This window comes from Staurois parvus, unplaced genomic scaffold (genome assembly GCF_062004578.1).
Source record: "Staurois parvus isolate SC_StPar_1 unplaced genomic scaffold, SC_StPar_1.0 ptg000276l, whole genome shotgun sequence".
NCBI classification, from domain to species: Eukaryota; Metazoa; Chordata; class Amphibia; order Anura; family Ranidae; genus Staurois; species Staurois parvus.
Genome location: NW_028318072.1, coordinates 969301 through 996922, shown reverse-complemented (window position 1 = coordinate 996922; position 27622 = coordinate 969301). Strand labels below are relative to the sequence as shown.

The following is a 27622-nucleotide window of genomic DNA, read 5'->3' as shown; positions in this document are numbered from 1 at the left end:
CCCCTCTTATCACCCCTCTCCAGTCCTCCCAGCTAGGGGTCTTTTTTAACGGTAGTTGGAGGAACGGGAGTTCCTATGTTCCTCGATGCGGGTCCCCTTTTATTACCCCCCTGCAGTTTTCCTAGCTGGGGGTCTTCTTTAACTGGAAGGAGGTGAGAGGGGAGTTCCTGCATTTCTGGATGGGGGGGGTGTTGGGTCTCCACTTATCACCCTTCTGCAGTTCTCCTAGCTGGAGGTTCTTCTTTAACTGGAGGCGGGAGGGAGGGCAGTTTCTGTATTCCTGGATGGGGTGTCTCCTCTTATCACCCCCTGCAGTTCTCCTAGCTTCATTTACAGGGGCCGGTTTGGTGTGCACACCGTGAGTGTGCACTGCCAGCCCAAAACTAGACAGGAGAGAGCCCGATGTGCTAGCTTGCCCAGTGTTTGAGTTATGTGGGAAATTTGATTTTTGAGAGGGGGGAGTGACCATGTTTTACCACACCAGATGACACCAACCCTAGTGATGCCACTGCTGTTGCTTCATTAAAGAGAACCTGTTACCAAAAAATGCTCATGTAGGGGACTTTTTGTCCCTTATGTAATGAGAAAACGTTTAGAAGAAAAAAAAAAAAAAAGTAAAAAATTAAAGATGTAAACGTGTGGGAGGAGCTGGGCGTCAGACGCTGCAGGAGTGAGTTGTGGCTGTACAAAATACTGGTCTTAAAAGAGCGCTGATTTCTAACTATATGTAAGAGCAATACTTTTAATAAACAGCTTAGTTTTAACTACTACACTATGAAATGCTGTTCTGTGTTTACGTGAGCATAATGGAGGAGTAAGAAGGAGTGATTACCCATAAGATCGGGGAGGAGAAGATTGGCTGTTGTTCCTAAGGAGGAGAGATCATTAACCCCATAGGAGAAAAGTGCATCCAGACCTAACAACATATGTTCTTAATCTTAGGTCACACTTTGGAGGTGAGCATTATATCATTAGAGGAGTTCCAGTTGAATAAAAAAATATAAAAGTCAGCAGCTACAAAAACTGTAGCTGCTGACTTTCAAAATACAGACAATTACCTGTCCCTCAGTCCAGCGGTGTCCTCAACATGGCTGGTTTTACCAGCCATCTTCTCTCCTAGGTACCGGCATCCTTAGTGTAAGCACCCAGCTGTGACAGCTTGTGGCTTCACAGTTGGGTGCCCACTGCGCATGCGCGAGTAGCGCTGTGTTTTGTGAATGGCCCCGTAGTCTTCTGGGACCTGTCACATGTCCCAGAAGACTACAGGGAGGGAGAACAACTTCCGTTTCCGATTGCCTTATGCGATTGCACCAGAAGTGGGAACGGGTACCTGTCAAATTCGGGTACCCAGGTGTCAATCCTTAACGGGGGAGTGGAGGACGAAGCATTAAAGCGGAACTTCCCTTTTTGGGTGGAGCTCTGCTTTAAAGTTGCATGAAGGTGACCATTATTAATGCAATCACAGACTGCAGGAAGATGTATAAGTTGCACGAAGGAAGATTAGTCTGAATTCACAGACTGCATATGTTTATTCTATGTTCTCACGGAACACTTTTTATTACACAGAGGTGTACTGTTGCATATTGATTCAACAAATATTTATGTATTTCTGTTATGCGTTTATGTCACATGCATTTATATTTTTTTATTTAGTTTTGTTGGCAAGGGAGCGCCGCATATATCTTTCTACATTTGATCACATGTGCTGAGACATTTTACAACAGAAAAGCTCATCTATCGCTTATAATGGAAAACAGTTGTTATACGATTTGTCATGCAGCCAGATGTAATAGTGCAGAGAACAATCTGGCAGCCTCCTTGAATAAACACACCAACCATTCGGGGCCAAAGTTTTAATATACTGTAGCAAAAAGAAAGGACAAAGTCTTTAACTGTACTAAACAAAGACTGCAAACTGTATATATTATAATCCACTTTTCAAAAAAAAAAAAAAACAGGGTCCAGGGCACTGTTCATGCCGTTCCACACACTCAGTATATCAGTATATAATATTAAGGTCCACCTTAAACCCTGGTTCATACTGAATACATTGAAATCATGCGACTTCACTTGAAGTTGCACGATTTCGAAGTCGCATGTTAGTGGGACTTGTAAGGCATCTGTGCGACTTCATACACAGATGCACCAGAAAGCAGTAAAAGTAGTGCAGGAACTAATTTTCAAATCCGTGTAACTCCGCCAGACTCAGGCCAATTCACACTACCTGTGCTAAAATGTGTGGAAAATGCATGTAATGCATGCATGTATGATTTCCATCCATTTTAATGTGTGCTGACTTCCGTTGATATACATTTTGATGTCCGTTGACATACATGTGCAGCGTCATGGTGTGAATAGGACACACTGGAAATGATAGCTTTTCAGATGCCCTTACATTATTCTGCGTTTTACATCTGTGCTAAAATGTAGATCAACACACTGGTGTGAATTGGCCCTTAGGGAGAGTATAATATTTACCATCTATACATGTAGTTGATATCAGCTTTATTTGAATCATACTAACAGTTTTTTTTTCAGTCAGGCCTTGTATTATAGTACATAGGGTATATATTGGGCAGCACAGTGGCCAAGTGGTTAGCACTTCCACCTAGCAGCACTTGGGTCGTCAGATCAAATCCCACCCATGGAACTACCAGCCTGGAGTTTGCATGCTCTCCCGGTGCCTGCGTGAGTTTCTTCTAGGTTCTCTGGCTTCCTCCAACACTCCAAAGACTTGCTGGTAAGTTAACTGGCTCCTGTCTAAATTGTCCCTAGTATGTGTATGTATGAATGTGAGTTAGGGACCTTAGATTGTACACCCCTTGAGGGTTAGGGACTGATGTGAATGTACAATATATATGTAAAGCGCTGCATAAATTGACAGCACTATATAAGTACCTGTAATAAATAAATATATAGTACCTATTTCACCTGTCATTGCCTGCTTTTCTGTCCAGCCAGTCCTGAGATTTACACAGCTCTGCAATGCCACAGAGCCCTATCCAACAGGGGAAGGAGTCTGACTTTTCTCTGCTGCAGTTAAGTAACACCTACAAGTCTTGTCCTTTCCTAAGCCTGCGAATGAACAATGAAGGCAAAGCAAGAGACCAATGAGCTCATCTGTCACTGTTCTCTCCTGCTAAAAACATTTCCCTTATTGGCACATTGATTTTGACTTCTTGTGCTTCTACCAGTCTAAGCTGTGCTGTACAGTGAATAGTAAGAGGTTTATACAAGGTCAAGTATTTACACTGCTTCCATTTAAAACATACTGTACATTTAATAATGTATTAACGACTTGCCCTCCAAAAGGATATACCCCCCTTCCTGACCAGGACATTTTTGCGATACGGCGCTGTGTTACTTTAACTGACAATTGCGCGGTCATACAACGCTGCACCCAAATTAAATTTATGTCCTTTTTTCCCCACAAATAGAGCTTTCTTTCCGTGGTATTTGACTACTTCTGCATTTTTTATTTTTTTGCACTATAAACAAAAAACAGCCAACAATTTTGAAAAAAACAAAACAATATTTTCAACTTTTTGCTATAAAACATATCTAGTAAAAAAAATGTAAAAAATAAAATGTTGTCATGAATTTAGGCCAAAGTGTATTCTGCTACAGGTCTTTGCTAAAAAAAAAACCCAATACATGTTTATTAACTGGTTTAAGTGAACGTTATAGCGTCTACAAATGGTGGTATATAGAGTGGAATTTTTATTTATACTAGTAATGGCGGCAATTAGCGACTGATAGCGGGACTGCGGCGGGCATTCTGACACGGGGGGGGAACTAACTGCCACTGACATCCCAATGACACTGATATAGTTATCAGTGCTAATAAAAAGCACTGACACTGTATTAATAACACTGTGTTCTGTGTGTGTCTTACTAGGGAAACATGCTGCTGTGTATTTCTCTGCTGTGAAAATACACAGCAGCATGTTATTGGTGGCAAGAGAGAGACTTGTGTTGTTTACGCACAGGTCTCTCTCGTCACGGTTTCTCAGCGATCGCCGGATGCAGGCAGAGAATCGCCGGCCAGGATTCGGAGATTGACATCCATAGCCGCCAATGGCCATATGAGTAGGGCGTCATGCGTACGCACCCCCTACCTGGAGATGCAAATCATGTATATATATATATACACATGACTTTGCACAGCTCTACTGCCTTGTAGCAGTATTTCTGCTATAGGGCAGGGGGGCAAGTGGTTAATAAATACACAGCTGCCTTAATTAGCATCTTTTTTTTATCTGCCATGGGTTCGGTTTTAACAAGATCTAAAAGATGTCCATGAGTGTGTAGACCATCCATGGAACAGGGTCATTTTGAACTTAACCTTCTATGCCAACAACTGGCAAATATATGGCATACCATCTTATTTTCTGGGTCAAGAAATATCTGGATATCAAACAGCTAGGAAGGCAGATCCTGTTTCCTAAATGAACCACCCTTGCCTAAAATTTAGCAACAACTCTAGGTAGACAGATTATTATATACACTTACCAGCCACCTTATTAGGTACACCTTGCTAGTGCCAAGACAATATCCCCCCACATCATTTCACCACCAGCCTGAACCAATGATACATGCTTCCATGTTGTTTAGGCCTAATTCTGACACTACTATCTGAACGTCGCAGTACCCAGTCTGCCCATTCTCCTCTGACATCAACAAGGCATTTTTCGTCCACACAACTGCCGCTCACCGGATGATTTCTCTTTTTCTGACCATTCTCTGTAAACCCTAGAGATGGTTGTGCGTGAAAATCCCAGTAGATCAGCAGTTTTTGAAATACTCAGACCAGCCCGTCTGGCACCAACAACCATGCCAAATTAAAATCACTTAAGTCCCCTTTCTTCCCCATTCTGATTCTCGGTTTGAATTTCAGCAAGTCATCTTCCCCAAGTCTACATGCCTAAATGCATTAAGTTTCTGCCATGTGATTGGCTTATTCGCAATTGTGTTACCAAGCAATTGAACAGATGTACCTAATAAAGTGGCCGGTGAGTGTATGTAGACATCTGAATCTAAAAGGGAACCTTGGCGAGACCTGATGTACTAACTTTACTGCTAATCAACGGTTATGATGAAAATGACAAATGACTCTGTAGCTCTGGATGAGGCAGTAAAGTACTCACCTCTGCTGGAAGCGATCATTGATAGACACCCACACATCAAAGTATATCTCAGGCTCAGAGATATTATATGCTCCAAGAAGTCCATGCAGGCAGGTGGCATACTGCTTTAGCATATCAGCATGATCTTTCCAACGTCGGGTCTGCGTGAATACCTAAAAAAAAAAAAAAAAAGAACATAAGTTGGTCAAGCCTTTTGTACAGTGGAGCTTACCTGCAAAAGCCAAAGCAAAAACAAGTGAGATATTGACTGTAGCAGCAAAATTTAAGGGCTGTTTTAAAGAATCTGGAGAGTCAGCCTTTAGGTGTAAAAAACTTGCTTTACTTGAAATAAACTACTGGTAGTTAAAACTAGGTCAAAATGTTGTCACTGCGGAATTACAGAATTATCAGCATAAATTTACCCTAAGGCTCCAGTTATGAATACACTCCATGAGAGACATAAAAACACAGATATCTCCCCTGGAACATTCAACCATTTTGTGATTGGCACATCACTTGAAACTCTGGGAATGTATAAAGTTCCAGTTTTTTAACCATTTGTTTATACTAAAGCGTGATGTATGAGAGATACACAATGGTACATTACACACCTTCCTATTGGGGTCTGGTGAGTTAAGCAGGCCATACACCAGTAGAATTTACGTTTGTTTGATTTTATAATGGTTAGTGGGGTCAAATTGATGTTCATTTTCAACCATAGTAATGAGAGAATTCAAAAGGACCAGGATGGAAAGTTTTTCCTCGAATGAAATTCTGTGAATGTACCTTGTGTTCAGGTAAAATGATACCTATTCTAATGAAACCTGTTTAATACATCTGAGATTCCATTCAAATAGCAGGTCTGGATTACATTTTAAGGGCTTTTTTCGAACAAAAGGAGTTGACTCAATGACAGCAAAAATGTTCTAAAGAAGGATTTTCCTATAAATGCAGGAACAAAAATTTAACCATGTATGGCCCAGTTTTAAAATTCACAGACATCTTCTTTAAAGGTGAAGTTCACTTTTGGAACATATTTCATATTCCACGCATATTCAGGGGGCACCATGTAACGTTCCAGTTCCTTCCTTCTCTCCCCCCAGAGGATCTTTGCCCTGAACCTGCTGTCACAATTTAAAAACAGCATGGCTGTGCGGGGCTCCACCCACATGGCCGTGTCATTCCCTCACAGAGTTCTGTGAATGAATGGACTACAAGTACCATCAGCCACTGCAGCAGACAACTTGTAGTTCTCAATGAACTGTGAAGGCACTTGTAAGCACTGTAGTAATTCATTGATTCTTACTGAAATTAGGCAACTGTTTGCCGTACCAAGTACGGGCAGAGTGTACGGAGAGTCTACTGGAGCCTGTCATTGCACCTTCTATCTGCCACAACGCTTTACAGGCTGCAGTGTAAAAAAATGATAAATACACATTTTTTTACCTGAAAAAAAAATGTGCATTTATTTATTTATTAAGTAAATAAAAGGTGAACCTATCCTTTACATGGTTGAACTACCCCTACTATATCTGAACTTTACACCTGTGATTCTGGATACACAGCTTGCATATAAATACATTGTGTTTTATAATGATTTTCCCTCATTTTTATATATTTTGTATGCATTTTTTTTGATGGTTTCTACTAAAAAAAATTGTGTTTTACAGATTAATTTTTATTATAAGTGGCACCCATGACACTGGATGCAACAAAGCATTAGAGCACACCAGCTGGCTGCTTTCAGACTCCCTTACATCAAACATCTACATAAGACCCCTCTGAAAAAGAAAGAAGAGGGAGAAGAAACAGGGATAAGGTACAACTCTGTTATTTTAGCTTGGGATATTGAGCCCTGTAAATAAGTTTTTTTCAACAGAGACGTTAAAAAACAGATTGGTTACCATATGAGCTCATGTACACTGCAGCTCCTAAACTGACGTTCAGGAGCTGTTTAGCGGTTTTTTCAGCAGCCCCTGAAGTCTCCCTAATGCAGGCATGTCCAAAGTCCGGCCCGCGGGCCATTTACGGCCCGGGGGTCGGTTTAATACGGCCCTCCAACAGCCCTCCCTGCTCTGTGTAATGTGGCCCTCCCACGGCCCTCCCTTCTGTGGCAGACAGTCTTCTGCTTGAGAGCAGTGCGCATGCGTGACTGCGCCGCGCTGGGAGCGACAGAGGGCGGTGACGTCAGGGCCGGGCTTCCAGCGTGAAGTGTGTTTCTCTTCCCCTCCCGGCTGCCGAGCAGAGACTTCAGCTCCAGCTACCTTTTTCACCCTTCACATTAGTGCAGGTAAGTTTTTTTAAAATTTATTTTCAATACATTGTGAAAACTCAGCTGTCAGTTGATCTTAATGTTATGAAATGAAAAGTATGTCGTTTGCAATTAACTTGGCATAAAATAATTTATTTGCATTTAATTGTAATGGTTCAAAGAATGTTCGGAAAAATGTTCGGCCCTCCACCATGTTCACTTCATCCAATCTGGCCCTCTTTGAAAAAAGTTTGGACACCCCTGCCCTAATGTTTTCCTGTGTCCATGTACACTCAGTCGTTTACAGTTGCTTACAGGCAGTTGAGTTTACAGTCGTTTTTTTGAACGCACCAAACGTGCGTTCAGGAGTAGATTTTACCGGCGTTTCAGACGTCAAACGCTTGTAAACGTGGTAAACCGTGTTTATAAGCGTTTGCGTTTATAAGCATTTTTTAACTGTTCCATATCCAGATGCTGTCCAGAGCCTTTTTTTCATCATCAGAAATGCATGCAAAATATTTTCCATGTATTCAAATGGACCCGGTACACCAGCGCAGTCAGTTCCAGGTTTTACGTGAAGGAAAAAAATGGTAGAACGTGCCGCATTATATGCTCATGATGGGATCCATAGTGAATACAACCAGAAAAGACAGGTAATCTCAACACATACTGCTCTCTCTGCTTCTGTTCCCTCTATTATTCTCAAAATGTCTGAAATAGTTAATTTGTTACTATTTTTCAGTGCATTCTGGGCATTCGGGAAGGTCTCCTGAGGTTATCTTTTAAAAACGCTTCTAAACGCAAACGCACATAAACGCTATATGCAAACATGGCTAAACTGCCGTTTTCTAACCTACGTTTCCAGCAGTCAGTTTCCATCGTTCAGAAAAGTTTTCCAAACGTCCCGTGTACATGAGCCCTATGAGAGAAGTGTGGAACTCCATTTAGTGTTTGTAAATAAAAATGCAGAAGTTGTAGTTTGTAACTTTAAGCAGCTTACTTCACAATGGCTACATTCAGTACATGCCGGAGTGACCTTCAAAAGCCAGATAACCGTCTTGGCATGAGCTGCTTCCGTGAATCTGCTATCTGACAAACCTACTCCAGGAAGTTCGTTGGTTTTATATAAACAAAAATGTGGCACTTAGCCAAGCTGAAAGTTCCAATCCAGGGAAGGAACTATACACACGGACCAGCCAACACAATTCTGATGGCTTGCAGTTGTGTTCAACATTTCTACATGTTGTGTTGCCTTGTATAATATAGCAGTATCATTTAACAGTACATTTTACTTCATTTTTGTATCATCCCAATGTACATAATGGGGTTTATTTACTAAAGCTGGCTCACTCGTGCATTTCTGAAGAGAAACCAATCAGCTTCCAGGTTTTATTGCCAAAGCTTAATTGAACAAGCAGAGGTTACAAGCTGATTGGCTAACATGCACAGCTGCACCAGATTCTGAGTGAACCAGCATTAGTAAATAAACCCCAATTGTTGGCCCATTCACCCCTGGTTCACATATATGTGCAGGCCGCGTTTTGCATGGGCACGAAAGCCCATTCATTTGAATGGACTCCCGTGACCGTGACACACAGGGAAGAAGTCCCTGCACTTTTGAAAACGCAGCCCGCACAGGAACCTCGGTTCCCAGTATGGTTGCGTTTTCCAGTGTGGGCGGTGTGCCATTAGAACCAATGGCACCCACCCACGGGTCCGCATTTCTCTGTGCGGTTGGTAAGGCTGCACAGATTTTCGTGCAGATCCGCAGCGGCACCACCCGCACAGATGTGAACCTAGGGTCACACTATGTTGGCTATTTATACATTTTTCCACACCACATTCTCACAGCTTTCACACATTTGTCCAACAAAATTCAATTAGAACAATGTGTGAATCTTGGGTGAAAACATTTGTAAATAGACCTCCTATATGTTGCATTCAGCAACGGTTAAGGTGTACTGCGTTAAGGCAGCCCCCATTCATCTTGAATAGGCCGGCAGTGCATCTTAGCACATGAATAAATGTCAATGATGCTGTATGTGCTTTATGGTGCTCTGCATCACAGGTATGTTACCAGCTACTGCTGTAGTGTTTTGGGATGCCATTTCAAATACCGTATTTTTTTTGCTCCATAAGATGCACTTTTTTCCCCCAAAAAATGGGGGAAAATGTCTGTGCGTCTTATGGAGCGGCCGGCCCGGTATTCCCCCTGTCGCTGCGTTAGAATACCGGACCGGCCGCTTGGCTCTACTGTGCAGAAGAACCTGCTCCTCAGTCCTACCTGTTCCTCGGTCCAGCGGTGTCCTGCTTTCACCGGCGTCTTCTCTCACTGGCGCCGGCATCTTCAGTGTGGGCACCCAGCTGTGACAGCTTGCGGCTTCACAGCTGGGTGCCCACTGCGCATGTGCGAGAAGCGCTGCACTTTGTGAATGGCCTCGTAGTCTTCTGGGACCTGTCACGTGCCCCAGAAGACTCCGCAGAGGGGGGGAAAGACAACTCTGCGGAAGTGGGAGCGTGTACCTGTCAAATTCAGGTACCCGACCAACCCCTCCCCCGCGTTCCAAAGGTCTGCAGTCTCTGGTCATCTCCTGTACTGTGTGTGCAAGTCTCTGGTCATCCCCTGTAGTAGATCTGCAGCCTCTGGTTATCTCCTGTACTGTGTCTGCAAGTCTCTGCACATCTCCTGTAGTAGATCTGCAGCCTCTGGTCATCTCCTGTACTGTGTCCGCAGCCTCTGGTCATCTCCTGTACTGTGTCCGCAGCCTCTGGTCATCTCCTCTACTGTGTCCGCAGTCTCTGGTCATCTCCTGTACTGTGTCCGCAGCCTCTGGTCATCTCCTGTAGTAGATCTGCAGCCTCTGGTCATCTCCTGTACTGTGTCTGCAGTCTCTGGTCATCTCCTGTACTGTGTCCGCAGTCTCTGGTCATCTCCTGTACTGTGTCCGCAGCCTCTGGTCATCTCCTGTACTGTATCTGCAAGTCTCTGGTCATCTCCTGTACTGTGTCTGCAAGTCTCTGGTCATCTCCTGTACTGTGTCTGCAAGTCTCTGGTCATCCCCTGTAGTAGATCTGCAGCCTCTGGTCATCTCCTATACTGTGTCCGCAGTCTCTGGTCATCTCCTGTACTGTGTCCGCAGCCTCTGGTCATCTCCTGTACTGTGTCCGCAGCCTCTGGTCATCTCCTGTACTGTGTCTGCAAGTCTCTGGTCATCTCCTGTACTGTCTGCAAGTCTCTGGTCATCTCCTGTAGTAGATCTGCAGCCTCTGGTCATCTCCTGTACTGTGTCTGCAAGTCTCTGGTCATCCCCTGTAGTAGATCTGCAGCCTCTGGTCATCTCCTGTACTGTGTCCGCAGCCTCTGGTCATCTCCTGTACTGTGTCCGCAGCCTCTGGTCATCTCCTGTACTGTGTCCGCAGCCTCTGGTCATCTCCTGTACTGTGTCCGCAGCCTCCGGTCATCTCCTGTATTGTGTCCGCAGCCTCTGGTCATCTCCTGTACTGTGTCCGCAGCCTCTGGTCATCTCCTGTACTGTGTCCGCAGCCTCTGGTCATCTCCTGTACTGTGTCCGCAGTCTCTGGTCATCTCCTGTACTGTGTCCGCAGCCTCTGGTCATCTCCTGTACTGTGTCCGCAGCCTCTGGTCATCTCCTGAACTGTGTCTGCAGTCTCTGGTCAGTTCCTGTACTGTGTCTGCAGTCCATTGGTTCAGAATATTTTTTTTCTTGTTTTCCTCCTCTAAAATCTAGGTGCGTCTTATGGTCAGGTGCGTCTTATGGAGCGAAAAATACGGTAAATGGCACCACACCATGAAACATACCTTATAATGCATTGCAGTAACAAGCAATAACACCTAAAGCATGGATACAATTTTAAAGCAGGATAGTATATTAAATACACACAGCCAATTAATACACTTGCATATATGCAAATATACCTACCACTTGTTCATCCCCTATTGTATCCTATTTGGATTAAAACGGTCACACATACACACACACAGGGTTAAAGTGTAGTGGAGACAGGTACATTTGGTTACTTAGAAGCCACATAATTTGCCTTGAATTCTAGACATAATAAACAACCGCTGCAGTTGCTGTTAGCACTCCTGCCTTGCAACAATGGGTCCTTGGTTTAAATCCTGGCCAGGTTTCATCTGCATGGAGTTTTCATGTTCTCCCTCTGCTTGTAGGTTTCCTCTGGGTACTTAATTTTCATCCCATACTTCACAGACATGCTGTTATTTTCACTGGCTCCTGTCCATATTGACCCTGGTATGTGTATGTATGCATGTGGGCAGCACAGTGGCTAAATGGTTAGCACTTCCGCCTGGCAGTACTAGGGTCGTTGGTTTGAATCCCAGCCACGGCACCACCTGCCTGGAGTTTGCATGTTCTCCCTGTGCCTGCGTGGGTTTCCTCTGGGTACTCCAGTTTCCTCCCACACTCCATAGACATGCTGGTAGGTTAATTGGATCCTGTCTAAATTGGCCCTAGTATGTGTATGTATGAATGCGAGTTAGGGACCTTAGATTGTACACCCCTTGCGGGTTAGGGACTGATGTGAATGTATAATATATACGTAAATTGATGGCGCTATATAAGTACCTAAAATAAATAAATAAATGTGAGAAAAGAACCTTAAAAGAGAAGTATGGACTTATTTTTTCCCCAATTATACTTACCTAGGTGGATGCAACATCGGTCCGATGCTGCCTCTGCCCCCCTGCCGGCGCTAAGTGTGAGACTGAGTCAAGTGCCATTCCAGACACTGGGGTGGATCCAGACTTTGACGTCAGGATCTTTCCCCAGCCTGGACAAGCTGAGTGACGTTAGCCAACAGCAGGTTGAAACGGGCCACAGGAGTACAGAAAAAACGGCACTTCTGGGATTCACAGGAGAAGTACAGCCAAAAGAGAATTGGTTGTACTTCTCCTTTAAAACAGCTGTATATGGACTGAAATTCAGCTGCTTCAACAGGGACCAAACAAATGTTGATTCATGTATGGGCAGGGTGGTTGTACAAAAGTCGATCCACTGATCAACTTCTGTACAAAAACTTTCCACACGATCAGTGCCGCCAGCTATAGCCCGCAGTGCTGATGAGTGTATTCTGACAGCAGGAAAGTCCCTTTGCTGTCGGAATACAAAAGATACAGCGTGAGGATTCACCCATCCACTTCGAACGTGTGGATGGGAGAAATCTAGTCATTTTTCTTCATTCAGCCTGCTGGTTGAATGATAATTAAAAAAATGTTTCATCCTTTAACTGCCTTAGATTGGAGGTCCATTGAGGGCAGGGATTGATGCAAATGAATAATATATACATTGCTGAATAATTGTGGCAGTCAACTAAAGAAATACATTTAAACCCCAGGCAAACGGATGTTCATTACTTACATGGGTCATATTATTAATATATTTCAGAACAGCATTGTTTTATTCCAGCATGTGGTGCAGCCAGTCACTCACCCCAGGATTAAGATATCCGATCTCTCCAGTGCCACCATCTTTATAGGTAACTTTCACATGCTGGTGAGAACGGGAATGTACCATCATATCCCAGGAGTAACCATACAGGCCATTTGTCCAGTTATTGTAGCCCTGAGGAGACATACACAGACTGTAATCTATGCAGGTTATTACTTTATTATAGGTATTTAATTAATACAGTGCAATTATCTATTGTGGTTCTGCACAAAGAAATAGATATAACAAAGAAAGATAATTTAGGTAACAATACATAAAATGCTCTAAAGAAAAGTACCTAAAGTTTAGTAATATGAAAAAATTTCAAGAAACCAACAGGTGGCCCTTTCCATAGAGCTTACAATCTAGACAAGACACATGCACATAATCCACAACTGTTCTCATGTAAAGTGGACTTGCTGTCTACACAAAACACTGTAAGCAGATCCAGTAAATGTAGAGGACATAATGTGAGCCAGTGCCTACAGCTGCAAGAAAAGAGAAAGCAGATGCTCATAAACAATAGCAAGTTGCGTGTGTGCCTTTTTGTCCTTGTCTGGTTTCCTCCGAACATCATTAAATCACTACTCCAATACGTGGTGAGACTAACTGATGAAGATACAGTCCAGTGGTTGTCAATGTACAAGGTATAGGGGGCCTCAACTGTTGCCCCGAACAGCTCCAAAGGGCTGCATTGACCACTTCAAGTCCGGACACTTTCACCCCTTTCCTGTCCAGACCAATTTTCATCTTTCAGTGCTATCACACTTTGAATGACAGTTGTGCGATCATGCAACACTGTACCCATATGAATTTTTTAGCATTTTTTTGAGACAAATAGAGCTTTATTTTGGTGATATTAATTCACCACTGGGATTTTTATTTTTTTGCTATGTAAATTAAAACGTCTAAAAATGTAAAAAAAAAAAAGTGTTTTTTCTTATAAAATTTTGCAAATAAATAATATTTCATTAGAAATCTTGGCCAAAATGTATTCAGTTATCTTTTTAGTAAAAAAAAAAAAATCCAAATTAGTTTATAACCAAAAATTATAATTTTTAAACTTTTTTTTTTACATTTTTATATTATTTGTTTTTTTTTTTTTTTACTTACTGTCACCCTAGCAGTACAGTGTCACCATGGTGACACTGCACTACTTGTGGGGGGTGATGACGATTTTTTTTTTTTTTTTTTTTTTAACACAGATTGCTTTTACACCCATAAAGGCTGTAAAAGCAATCGTTTCTCCTCTCTGGCTACATTCTTGCGGCCATTGAGAAATACTGTGAGAGCCGTGATTGGTCACAGCTTGTCACATGGTACAAGGCTGTTGTGAATAGCCCTGTATGATGTGATCTCTGTGATCATTCACAGATTTCACACGTAGTAAGCAATGATGTCAGAAGTGACATCTTGCTTACTACTCTTCATGTGATCACTAATTGGCCAATCAGTGATCACATGATCGGGACCTCGCAGAGAGGTCCCGTACGTCAATCGGTGTTCCACTGTGTCCAGAGGACACAGCGGGCACCGGATCACGGTGCTGCACGCTACCAGGGAGCGCGCACAAGCAGGGGGCGGGGAGACCGTTTATAAACAGCCATCCACCCCTGAACTGCCACCATCCAGCCGTTTATATACAATGGCCGGACGGGAGGTGGTTAAATATATGGCAGAAGACTGTCAGAGACATTTGACATAATAGAGGACATGATCAGAGACTGCTGATGTGCAACAGGGTTGATTAGAGACTGAAAACACAATAAATGAGATAGAGATTGCAGACATACTACATAAAACTACTAGATCTCTGGTATTATAGCCTCTTTACAAATGAAAGCTTTCACCACTGACTGCTGGGGTCTGCAAAGGGCTGTGTCCTTTAATCTTAAGGAGAATGGACAGAGCAAGCATTGAGCACATTCTCAACACAGAAACCTCAGCCACCATGAACACGTGTGCAGAGTGTGGGTGTAAAGGCCCAGTGGTGTCGCTATGTGGGTGCGGACTGCACCCGGGTGACACCTTCTAAAGGTTTGACACCAGGGCCGCCGCTACACACTGTACTATTGCTTACAGAGCTGCAGTGGAATGGTGTGAGTGTGCCCAGCACGTTCCTGCACCAAGCCGGCACAAGTCTAATAGCAATACAGTCACTTCCCTGTTAGGGGAGTGATCTTCACCCGACAGGGGTTTCCTAGTCCCAGCTGGCGTGATGTCATGATTAAGAGGCCTGGGAGCGTGAGATTTAGCAGAAAAAGAGTGTACTGCCTATGCGACCTGCATAGCCAGTAGCCAGAACCCATGTGCACTGCAAGTGAGTGAGCAGAGTGGCGAATACTCTTACCTAAGGCACTGTTGTGTCACCTTATCTTAGCTGGTTAACGCTTTGGGGGAGGGGAGGTTGTTCATTTCCAATGCGATTTGTAATATGCAGTATGGAGGGGGTTAATGTACTCACTGACGCATTAGTGACCAGTGGCAATTAATGAACCCCTTTGTGCTACATCAGTGTCAATGTTAATTAACCCCTTTATGCTGCAGCATGAAAGGGTTTATAACACGGACACTAGTGCCACTAATGCAGCAAAAAAGGGGTTCCTTAATTGCCACATTAACCCCCTACATACTGCATATTACAAATAGCATTGTAAATGAATTTACCTTGCTTCCCCCACCCCCAAAGAGTTAAAGTGGTCGTGCATTCTATGTATGAAGGTAAAAAAAAAACTTTCTGTGTATTGCACTCAGCGCAGTCTAATTCTTACCTGAGCCAATCTCGATCCAGCACTGTGCACAGGAGCAGTGGCTCTCCCAGGTCTCTCCTCATTGGCTGAGACACAACAACGGGAGCCAGCTGTCAATCATAGTTGGTAAGGAGTGGGGGGCAGGGCCAAGCCATGGCTCTGTGCGTCTTACAGATGCATAGATTGTGGCTCAAGAGTGAGCACACACAAGTGCAGAGCAGGTAAGTATTACATAAAAAATGTCATTATTTGTAATTTGGTTTAAAAGAAAGAAAAAAATGGGCTGCTCAGACTAAAATGCCTGGGCCTATTTTTTGTCCCAGTCCAGGTCTGGGTGACACCATCAAGGAGGAAGTGATGTCTGACCGCGATGGTGTCACCATCATCAGTGACAGCACACTCATAGGTGTGCAGGCACCGACAGCATCATTTACAGGGGCCAGTTTGGGGGGTGCCCTCTGACCGTGCGCTGCCGGCTCAAAACTAGCCTGCACCAAGTGCCTGGCTAAAGAGAAGTGGAGGGAGGGTGACACCATGTTTTACCATGCCAGGTGACACCAAACCTAGTGACACCACTGTAAAGACCCACCCTCCTTGCTGCTGCATATTTGTGTTAAGCAACAATAAAACAGAGAGGGGCACAAAGGAGACTTTTATGGATACTAAAAAAAATATCAGGTATCTTGTTGCATCAGGACTTTCATATTTTAAAGTTAAATAAGGTGGACAGGGTCACTTGAGGCTGCTCTCACCTGGGTAATGAAATGTGAATATGGCAGGAACAGCTGCTCTAGTATATAGAGGACAGTAAAGATGGCTCCTAGTTTCTGTCTCAGCCCATACTGTGCATTTCCTTTCCCCCTTTGACCAGGGTAGACACACTCTGGACTCTTCTGCGGTGACTGAGTGTGGGGTAAAAAGCAATGTAGGCAGCGGGGCAGTTTCGACACAAGTCTTCGTGGCCAATCAGGATAACAGAAGAGAGGGCTAGTGGCCAGCATGGTGTACGAGAACATACCTGTGAGGAGGATGTAAGTTAAACACAAGGTCAGAGCATAGCTATGGAGATAGAAAACCGCAAGGAAGGTGGAGAGTAAGACTGAGACAAACAATAAACTACCATATGAAGTGAAATAAGATGCATAAAGGAATAAACTTGCAGGGAGACATTAGCTGGTTGGTTTTTTTAGGGCTCTGTGTGAATTTCTCTTCTTCTCAGTTACAGCCTTGTGCTCTATTTATATGTCACATCTAGAAACACTGGGGGAAAAAAAGAACACTTATCCCTTCCGCACTGTACAGCAACCTTGGACAAAATCCAATACAGAATTAACAAATTTCTCTTAAGATCACTAAGGTCTGGATCCTACAGATCTCTTGCCAGCAGCACAAGGAATGCAGAGAAGCTTTAAAGACAAAGACCAAAAGGGAAGAGCACAACAATCCTGCTAAATAAAACATAATCTTTACTATGACAATTAAAAAAACAAATTCACTCACATAAATCAGGGCATGTAATGCACAGCCAGATGATGAAATGAAACCAGTGTCAGTAGCTGGTGGTTAGGCTGCAATAAAAGCTGTGTTTTTCTCCTTTAGCTCCTTGCAGACTGTCAGACAGGCTTGCAGACTGGGCAGCTGGATGAAGATGGAACCATCCATATGGCACTCTATGCCAGGGCTCACTCACAGCTGTCCCTAACTGCACTATTTGCTTGTAATTATGGCAACGTGTTTCGGGGAACCCGTCCCACTTTATCAAACCTTCTTGCACAGCCCTAGGTGGCATAGAGTGCCCTGATGGCCTCTGTAATCTTCCGGTGTGGCAAAGGTTAATAGAACTAAGGGATTGTCACAGGTTCTCATCAAGAGCCCGACTATGCCAGCCCTTTCCATTGAGCTGCTCCATTCATAGAAAACAGTAGAGCTTCTATGAATGGAAGAACCTATTAGAGGAGTGGGCTAACCCATCAATCATCCACCCATCCTCCATTCTTAGATGCTGTTTCATGAATAGAAGCTGTAGTAAGGGTTCTATGAATGGTGCAGCTAGGTATAAAGGGATGGAGGAGAATTTCAACCAAAAGAAGAGGAATCAGCAGATGAAACACATCGTACTGACTGTAAGTCATGTCCCTAGTGTGGTTTTTTTCTGGTTTTAATTTTTACTACACTTAGTCTTTAAACATCTGTAAATCATCGGTGCACTTCTGAACAGTTAAGTAACATTTACTTCTGATTTCTACACAGTAAAACAGCACAATTTGCATGTATTTACTTCACAACTGAAATATATTTGCTGACTTTGTTTTAATGCGGCTGAAATTGTATCTAATCGGGTCCAATATACAGTCAAGAACACAGACAGACTGTGTTCTGATCTGTGTATTGGACCTGCACAGATGTACACTCCAGGATGCAGTTGGAGATGCATGCAGTTGGAGATGTGTTCAGCTGGCCGCCTGTCATTGATTTGGACAGGTTGGCTGAACGCAGCTGCACAGAGCACCAGTGAATCCCATGTAGGTAAGGATGGCCCTTTGGTGCGCCTATGTGAATGAGGCCTAAAAATAAACATTACAATAATAACAGGTGCTCACTGAAAATACACTATGGATTTCCCTTTAAATTAATGCCTTTTGCTGTGTTCACTAACTCCACTTACCTATACTGAATAGCTGGGAATTCATACAGTGGAAATAGCTGACAAAAAACATGGCTATTGGGCGTGTGACATCAAAGAAGAGGAGGTATCCTGCAGTCAGGTCTAAGAACAGACCACACCAATGGACCACCACAAGGTTTGTCATCTCCTCAGTTAGAAACAACCTACAAAAAAAACACAAAGGATCGGATATATTCAAACTGGAGGGAAGATAGATGTTTGTGTATTCAAGCCAATCAACTTTTTATGCTTCCACGGCTGCTCAAAAAATCATCCTGGTCATTGGAAATGCCCTAGTTTAGACTTTGCATGTCCCATCATACTCTACTTCTAAAAGGCTTGCTGCGAGCAAGAGATGTGCTGGTGATATCTACAATATACATGCTACAAACATTGGTGCGGGTTCATTGTAACAGGAGGCAGGGCAACCTGAGGTGCACACAGATGCAACTTCTCTATTTAAAGCAAAGAAAAATCCCTAATTTTGGGCTGTCACCGGAACAGGAATTTAGGAGAAATCTTACAATCAAGACACAGGTTCTGGTCATCCTGAGATTTCCTCACTTTGGAGAGATTTTCCTTTGATTCCTGTTTTGGTTATGGAACAGTAAAGTGAAGAGAAATCTCCCCATTGGGACATAAATTGCACAAAAAAACCTCCTTGTTCACTATGTCCAAAATAAAAAGAAGTTTTGCCTTTAGTTTTACTTAAAAAAAAAAAAAAAAAAAAAAAAAAAAAAAGGCCTTGCTATGTACTGTGTGGTTCAGCAGAAATTAATATATGAGGGGCATTCAAGCCAAAATGGGACTTTTAATTTTACAGGTATAAAAAAGGGATGCTAGCATGACGGTACTACACACAGTAGTAATTGGCAAGCGTGTCGTATTATTGATAGGTGGCGGGGGGGGGGGGGGGGGGGGATGACTGAAGTGTTAGTGTGTGAAGCAGGCTGTGCTAGCATGGTTTCAGGCGTACTGATAAATATTGCTATGCCGAAGCTTTATAGAAATTAGTTAAACTCTGGGATAAGTGTATATATGTAGCAGGGGAGTATGTTGAAAAATAAATGCAGTTTCCACTCATTGAAATTTGTTCTTTATTATATAAACTCAAAGATCCTGGTTTGACTTGATCGTCCCACATACATCAGTGTTCTTTATAGTCTATAACTAAACTGTGCCACCTGGTGACCAACTCCTGTATGTCATGTCTGCCGCAGACCTCCCTCTGTTCAACTGAACACATACTGTATGCAGAGAAGTTAAATGGGAGAAACAGAGCAGATGTAGAATCTCTTTATGTTAACATTAATAGTACAGCCATAAGAAATACCAGAGTTTCTTTTATATGCAGGTTCTAGCATTGTGAATCAGTAGAGATCTCTGTAGTATGCATGACCCACGGGTCCTTAAAGAATTGAGCTTTGTCATTTCAAAGCCATTGTTTCTAATTTTTAGGGACTCTTTAATGACTGGCATAGTGCCACTGGATAGGCGTAAGGCCAATGTGGTGCCTATATTTAAAAAGGGGTCAAAATCTTTACCAAGTAATTATAGACCTGTTAGTTTAACTTCTATAGTTGGGAAGGTACTGGAGAGTTTAACCATTAGCCACCCGGCCAATGGCCGTTTGGCGGCTTCAAATGTGTCTCTGCACTCCGGGTGCACGCCATTTGGCGTGCTCCCGCACATGCGCAGTTTGCGCTAATGCAGAGCGGCGCAGCAGTGCGATCTGTCACCGGCAGTGCACCTTGGACACGGCCCATGACAGATCCGAGTACCGACTCCCGTTGCTGGTACCATGTGACCTGCTGTGACCAATCACAGCAGGTCACATGACAGTTGTATACAATGGATGGCTTCATTCATGATGCCATCCATTGTATACTAGTGCCTAGCTGTGAATGGTCACAGCTAATCACATGCACATGTCATGTTATTAGCTGTGACCAAATCACAGCTAAGCACAAAAAAAAAAAAAAAAAAAAGCTGAATGAATCGATTTCATTCAGGTAAATGCTTGCTTATAGCAAAGTAATTATTTGCTATAAGCAAATTGTGAAAAAAAAAAAAAAAATACTGATCACTTCCCCAAAGTAGTACAATGTTACTATGGTAATATTGTACTACTTTGGTCATAGTAAAATATGAAAAAAAATCTTAAAATAAAATGTAATAAAAATAAAAATTTTTCATACTGTCACCAGTCAGTGTCCCTGTTCACCGCCATGCCAGTTATATGATGACGCTGTACTGCACTGGTGACAGTATGTAAAAAAAAAAATAGTGAAAATACCTTGTTTAATTTTTTCATTTTCCGAAAAATTATGACAAAAAAATACAACTTCAAAAAACTCGCCATGCCTCTTATGAAGTACGTCGGACTGTCTACTCTGCAAAAAGGGGTCATTTGGGGGATATCTGTACTGTTCTGACATTCTTGGACCTCAAGAAATTAGATTGGCTGTCAGTACTTCAGGATTGATCAATATTCAGATATATACCATAGTTTGTGAACTCTATAACTTTCCTACAAACTAAAAAATACATCCTAATTTGGGTTATTTTCACCAAAGACATGTAGCAGAATACATCTTGGCCTAAATTTATGAAGAACAATTATTTATTTGTAAACTTTTATAACAGAAACAAAGAAAAATGTGTTTTTTTTTCAAAATTTTTGGTCTTTTTTTGTTAATTTAGCAAAAAATAAAAACCCCAGTGCTGATTAAATACCACCAAAAGAAAGCTCTAGTTGTGTGAAGAAAATGATAAAATTTTAGTTTGGGTACAGTGTTGTATGACCGCGCAATTGTCATTCAAAGTGTGAGAGCGCTGAAACCTGAAAAATGGCCTGGGCAGGAAGGTGTAAAATTGCACGGTATTGAAACGGTAAATAAAAGACCACATAGATGAGTTGTTGCTGGAAAAAAATATTTTAAGCAACAGACAGCATGGACTCATGAAAGACAGAAGTTGTCAAACAAATCGGATTTCTTTTTATGAGGGGATGAACAAAACCTTGGACAGAGGGGTGGTGGTGGACGTGGTATACTTGGATTTTGCAAAAGCGTTTGACACAGTTCCCCACACACGGCTAATGTGTAAGGTAAAGTCTATGGACTTGGAAAAATCCGTATGTAAATGGATAGAAAACTGGCTAAAAGATTGTATTCAGAGAGTAGTGGTTAATGATTCATACTCTGAATGGTCTAGGGTTGTCAGTGGTGTACCCCAGGGTTCAGTGTTGAGACTCTTACTTTTTAATATATTTATAAACAATGTAGGGCCTGAGATTAAAAATTCCATTTCAGTCTTTGCAGATGACACCAAGCTGTGCAGTGGAATAACGTCCTTACAGGATGTCTCCAATTTACAAGCCGTCCTCAATGCACTGTTTAATTGGGCAACTTTGTGGCAAATGAGGTTTAATGTTGATAAATGTAAGGTTATGCACTTGGGGGCTAAGAATATGCATACATCATACATACTAGGGGGGTACAACTGGGGGAATCAATGGTGGAGAAGGATCTGGGAGTTCTGGTAGATCACAAGCTTAATAATGATAATAATGACATGCAATGCCAAGCTGCGGTTTCTAAAGCGAGCAAAATCCTCTCTTGTATTAAAAGAGGTATAGACTCCAGAGAGAGGAATATCATATTACCCCTGTACAAATCATTAGTAACACCTCATATGGAATATGCAGTTCAGTTTTGGGCACCAATTCACAAAAAGGTCATTGGCGAACTGGAGGAAGTGTAGAAGGGCAACTAAACGGATACGAGGCATGGAGGAGCTCAGCTATGAGGAAAGATTAGAGGAACTGAATTTATTCTCTCTTGAGAAGAGGAGATTAAGGGGGGATATGATCAACATGTATAAATACATCAGGGGTTCATATAGTGAACTCGGTGTAGAGTTATTGGATGACTTGGCCAGTGAAAGAATCCAGATGCATTAACCTTAAAGGTCCATGCACATCTTCATGAAGGTGAGAGTTCTGTGAGCACAGAGGTGGCACAATTGGTGTATATTGCAAGATACAGTGGAGCACTGTTATGGATAGTGATGGCTCCAGAATCACAAAATAAGTCTTGTGCTTTTGATCTATGAACTTTCCAAGCATTTAAACAGAGACTGTACACCTTTATTTTCATTTGGGTTCACCTATTTATTTGGTTATATTTGTTTTTATTTCGTTTTAGTATTATGTGGTTATATTTCAGTATCATTTATGGTAATGGTATTTCTCAGTAACGCCTGATTGAGAGGGGGGTTCAGAACACTATTTATTTCATATACAGTATTGATATTATTACACAGTAAGTTGTGATAGAGACCTCTCACTAGTTCTGCAAATGACGGGCTATCTTTTTCTGTCAATTATGGCCTTTATGCTGATCGTGAACATTAAAATCTAATGATATAAACTGAACAATCTTCTTTAAATTTATAGAAATTATGTAAAGAGAAGGCCTATCCAAACAATTCATTTAGTTTGTGTCTAATCAGGCAGGCCCTTACATTACATAATTGATGGTAGATCTAAAGAAGATTGTAGAACAATATTGTAACATCTATGGCCAGCTTTAGATTTGTTTCATGTAATCCTGACAGCCCAATTGTAATTAGCTGACAAGAGAGGCTGGCGTACAGCACGATGCTCAGTTTGTTATTTGTACCGTGAAAGGTAGAAATCACAAATAAATCACAAAAAACATCAAGATCCAAGGAGCAGGGCCCTCCTATCCCTCTTGTATTGAACTGTATTGTTGCTGTATTGTCTCCCTTTATATTGTAAAGCGCTGAGCAAACTGTTGGTGCTATATAAATCCTGTATAATAATAAGTACATTTTCACAAGTAAGGCTGCACCACATTATAGCAAATCAATGGTGGAGATGGAGAATATTTCAAATGTCCAGTGGTGATGGATGATGTTATAAATATCTGCCTCCCAGATCCACCCATCATTCCATTAGGCGGCTACTATAGGAAATGCAGTTGCACCCTCAAACGTTACTCCCACAAAGGGCAGTAATATGTGTGCTAAGATACCAGTTGCAACTCTAAACTGAAATTCCATATTGGGAAGAATGAGCTTTGTAGTACATTCTAACCAGTACAACATTTGTCTGATGCACATGCAGTCTTACTTGAAGGGGTCAAAGAGCCAATGACGTGATAGCGTGCCCATGGAATACCCTTCTACCCAGTCTGCATCCAGTTTCTTGATTCCAGCAATAAAGTACACAATGAAGATCTAGAAGATGGCACACAAATAAAGATGGTTCAAACTTATAAAAAAAAAAAAATACTTGCATTGATGTTTTTCTGCTAAGATGCACTGAAGCATAAACATTAGGTAGCAAAAAACATAAAAAAGAAAAAACTACATAGACATTGGCATATTCACCATACATGCAGAACATGTCATTAGTGGGGTAATTTTATTATGGTTTACCAACTGTAAAAACACTTATGCTCACTTTAAACTTTCAATGATGTGGAATAAAAATAAAAAATTATATATATATATAAAATGTACATGATGTACACACAAACACACACAGGGCAATGCAAAAGCTGATTGAATGTGCTTCAGTAGAGACAAAGTTCAGAGTTTGTTTCAGACACTTTTTATGAATTCCTCCCAAAATGTCTTGACAAAAATGTACAAAACATATAACTGCACTCACCTTTCCTATTCCACCTTTCTTTTCAAACCATTGTAAATAAGATTCCTTTGTGAATTTTACTGAATTTTGGTAAGACCTGTGACATACCCAATGGTTATTTCAGACAATGTACATCTTTTTGTATGCATAGGGGAAGAGACAAACCATAAGTTTACGTTTAGGGCTCTTTCACACCTAACGCAGTGGTATGCAGTTGGATGCATTTTGGACTGCACTCCAACTCCATAGACAGTCCAAAATCCAGGCTATCCTATGGGCATAGTTCACACCATTGTAGTGCAGTGCAGAAAAGTACAGCATGCTGCATTTTTCCGCAAACGCGCAACGCATGGAAATGAACTGCAACACATCAGTGCACATAGAAGGAAAGAAAGAAGAAGGAAGTGATCTCACAGGTCAAATGAAGATAGAAAATCATGCATCAACTGCCTGTAAACGTGCATCAACTGCATGCATAGGTACAAGGAAAAACACAAAGTTACGTGCAGTTTCTGATGTGAATGGACCCTTACAGTTTGAAACGGTTGTCATGCAGTGTCCCAAGACTGCTGTACCTGAGTTGCAGTCTCTGAATCCCTGTGTTCATAGTAGAAGTCACTGGAGGAAAAAACGAGAATGTACCCTGTGCCTGCATTGCACTTCTGGAGCCTGTTTAGTACTGCTGACAGGTGTAATATAAGGATACAAAAGCTTGGATGAGCTTTGGCATATCCTTTGCTGGGATGAAACTTTTTATTTTTGCATTGATCTTAAAGTGGAACTTTAGACAGAAAATTAAGTCCGGATAGATCACTTCAGGCTGGCCCATTTTGCAGGTATAGCTATGTAAAACATTACAAATAAAGCGCCTATACGGTTTAAAATCCAATCATACACTTTTTCACTCTGGTCTGCACATGCTCAGTTGCACTCTATTTTTCGGTACCAAAAATGTAGAGGCCAATTTGCTTACAGCCTAAAGGTTCACTGCTGCTCAAAGAATCTGTGCTTCAGTAAAATGGCAGCCTCTAGCAAGAAGAAACATGAACAATGCTAGAGGAAATTTACAGCACAAACTCATTTTGAAAGCATGGTTATTAATGTGGAATCTATGTTCCTTGAACATTATTTTTTATTAAGTTGTTATTGGTAAAGTTCCACCTTAAGATGTAAAAAATAAAAAGATGATTTGAACATTGTTGCTGGGGTTTAAAATGTCGCTCAAAATCTAATAGCAGCTGTTTGCATGATCGAATGTCCTACACTTCTCTAAGAAGGTCTTTGTGGAAAACTAACTGTATTATACAGGTCAAGTATACAAGTATAAAATGTTAAACTGTGATTACCTGGGTTCTGAGGACAGTGTAATTCCAAAGTGGGACATGTGCATTGCGTTTGCGAGAACTGAATAAGCCATCAATTGACCTATGTCATATAAAAAACAAAATAAAAACAAGAACCCTCTGATACTGGATATAAAATATATTTAGTGTACTTAATCATAAATCAAGAATTACTCCATAAACAAAAAGCAGATGCCTAATCTATCTAAGACCTGTGAAAGTCCAAGCAAGAAAACGTGTTTGTCTATTCAGGTCAAAGCAAGGGATTTGCTTTAAACCCCCTCTCCAGCAGCACATACTCATCTTCCATTTGCTCCCCTAGCACACTCACTATAGCTCCCACGAGCAAAGAAAATACCTGCTGTGATGGTCGTGCGTACTGGGCACAGGATAGGCTGTGTGTGTGGCAGTCATGTTGATTAAAATTTAGCCATTACATTTTACTTGTCACTATATTTTCTCTGCTGAACTAGAGACACAGCTGTAGTGACTTTCCCCTTCCCTCCTCCTTCAGTTTATGGAGACCACAACTGTTAACCTGCCTCCTTAGTAACAAAGGACTAGAGGAGCTCAACAAAAGTGATAGCAGGCACCTTGCAATACCTTCTCTTAGCAAGGAGTTTTATTTTAAAAGGCTAAGGGTCCAGAGAGCACAACACACAGTTTCATGTGTTGCCATTCATTTTGAATGGCACCACTATGCACATGCACTGCAGTGTGTCACAATGCATTGTTAGGCACCATAGTGTGATGTGTCAGACATTTTATGGCATGGGCTGCCTTAAAGTAGAATTCCAGCCAGAACCTAACTACTCATAAAAATGCTCCCTCCCCCCTGATAACACCTATTCTGCTTAATAACCTGTAAGAAAGAACTGCATACGTACCTATTTTCAGGCCACTCCAGTCTGGTCATGTGATCCAGCTCCCCTCTGTCAGCCAGCAGCAGCTGCAGAGGGAAGGAGGCAGCACCAACAATGGATGGGCCATAGCATGACATCACCACTCCCAGGCATTACCAGCCATTGTCAAGCATTCTCTCTCTTTCCACTGCAGCCAGCACTGGCTGACACAGGGGAAATCACGTGACCAAATGGGAGTGGCCTGAAAAAAGGCAAGTATACAGATCTTTCTTACACAGGTTATTCAGAATAAGTTTTAGGAGGGGGGAAGGGAGCATAAGCAGTAGTTAGGTTTTGCCTTGAATTCTACTTTAAATGAAATGTACACCGTGTAACACAATGTATGTTAATGCTCCAGAAGAATGTAAATGGATCCTTTAATGAATGGCAGGTTCACATTAATAGAGATACTTGGACAATCTATTAAACCAGGGGTGGGCAACTGTGGCCCTCCAGCTGTTGGTGAACTAGAAGTCCCATCATGCCTCTGCCTTTGGGAGTCATGCTTGTAAATGTCAGTTTTGCAATGCCTCATGGGACTTGAAGTTCTACAACAGCTGGAGGGCCACAGTTGCCCACCCCTGTAGTAGACTGATCTATATATGTGTAATCAATTGTGACTGCTTGAATACAAGAGCTGGCAGTGCAGATTCCTTCATCAACAGTGCTAATCATGGAGTATTATCATTGATTTTCTCTCATACAGCCTGCAAGTCGAACACAAGAAATCCAGCTGAGTATGGCTAGCTTTATAATATTGTGAGTCTGCATGTCTCAGAGGACACTGACAACAGAGGGGATTCGCAGAATAAATTACCAGTAGCGATTGGCATTCATCAGGGTCAACTGGAATCCAATCAACCCGTAGAGATAAGAATGGTTGTTCCAAGTCGTCTTGTCTAGGAAGAAGACATACCAGTACGGCACTACAAATAGCAGGCAGCTAAGGCGGTAAAAGCATCCAAGAGTTATACCCAGAGCTCCTAAAAGAAAGGAGACAATACAATGAATATATGGAAGAGAGGAGTAAGGAAGAATGTGAGTTTAACTAAACTCATTTATTATTTACATCACAATTACTATTACATATGGGCAGCACAGTGGCTAAATGGTTAGCACTTCCGCCTGGCAGTACTAGGATCATTGGTTCGAATCCCAACCACGGCACCTCCTGCCTGGAGTTTGCATGTTCTCCCTGTGCCTGTGTGGGTTTCCTCTGGGTACTCTGGTTTCCTCCCACACTCCAAAGACATGCTGGTAGGTTAATTGGCTCCTGTCTAAATTGGCCCTAGTATGTGTATGTATGAATGTAAGTTAGGGACCTTAGATTGTACCCCCCCTGAGGGTTAGGGACTGATGTGAATGTACAATATACAAGTAAAGAGTGCAGCGCTATATAAAATTAAACCTTAATTACAGAAAATTAAGAATAAGAAT

At 42.0% G+C, this 27622-nt stretch overlaps 1 protein-coding gene across 1 annotated transcript in view; it reads right to left on the bottom strand.

Annotated features, from left to right (window-relative positions):
- The window catches only part of GGCX (gamma-glutamyl carboxylase), a 73323-nt gene that overhangs the window by 31705 nt on the left and 13996 nt on the right, over positions 1-27622 (bottom strand). The window contains exons 4-10 of the mRNA XM_089681691.1: positions 27003-27168; positions 25287-25365; positions 23419-23525; positions 18261-18424; positions 16348-16613; positions 12849-12980; positions 5148-5299 (exon numbers count right to left, since the gene is read on the bottom strand). Coding sequence (XP_089537817.1) covers positions 5148-5299; positions 12849-12980; positions 16348-16613; positions 18261-18424; positions 23419-23525; positions 25287-25365; positions 27003-27168 — 1066 coding nt within the window. The remainder of the gene's footprint in view (positions 1-5147; positions 5300-12848; positions 12981-16347; positions 16614-18260; positions 18425-23418; positions 23526-25286; positions 25366-27002; positions 27169-27622) is intronic.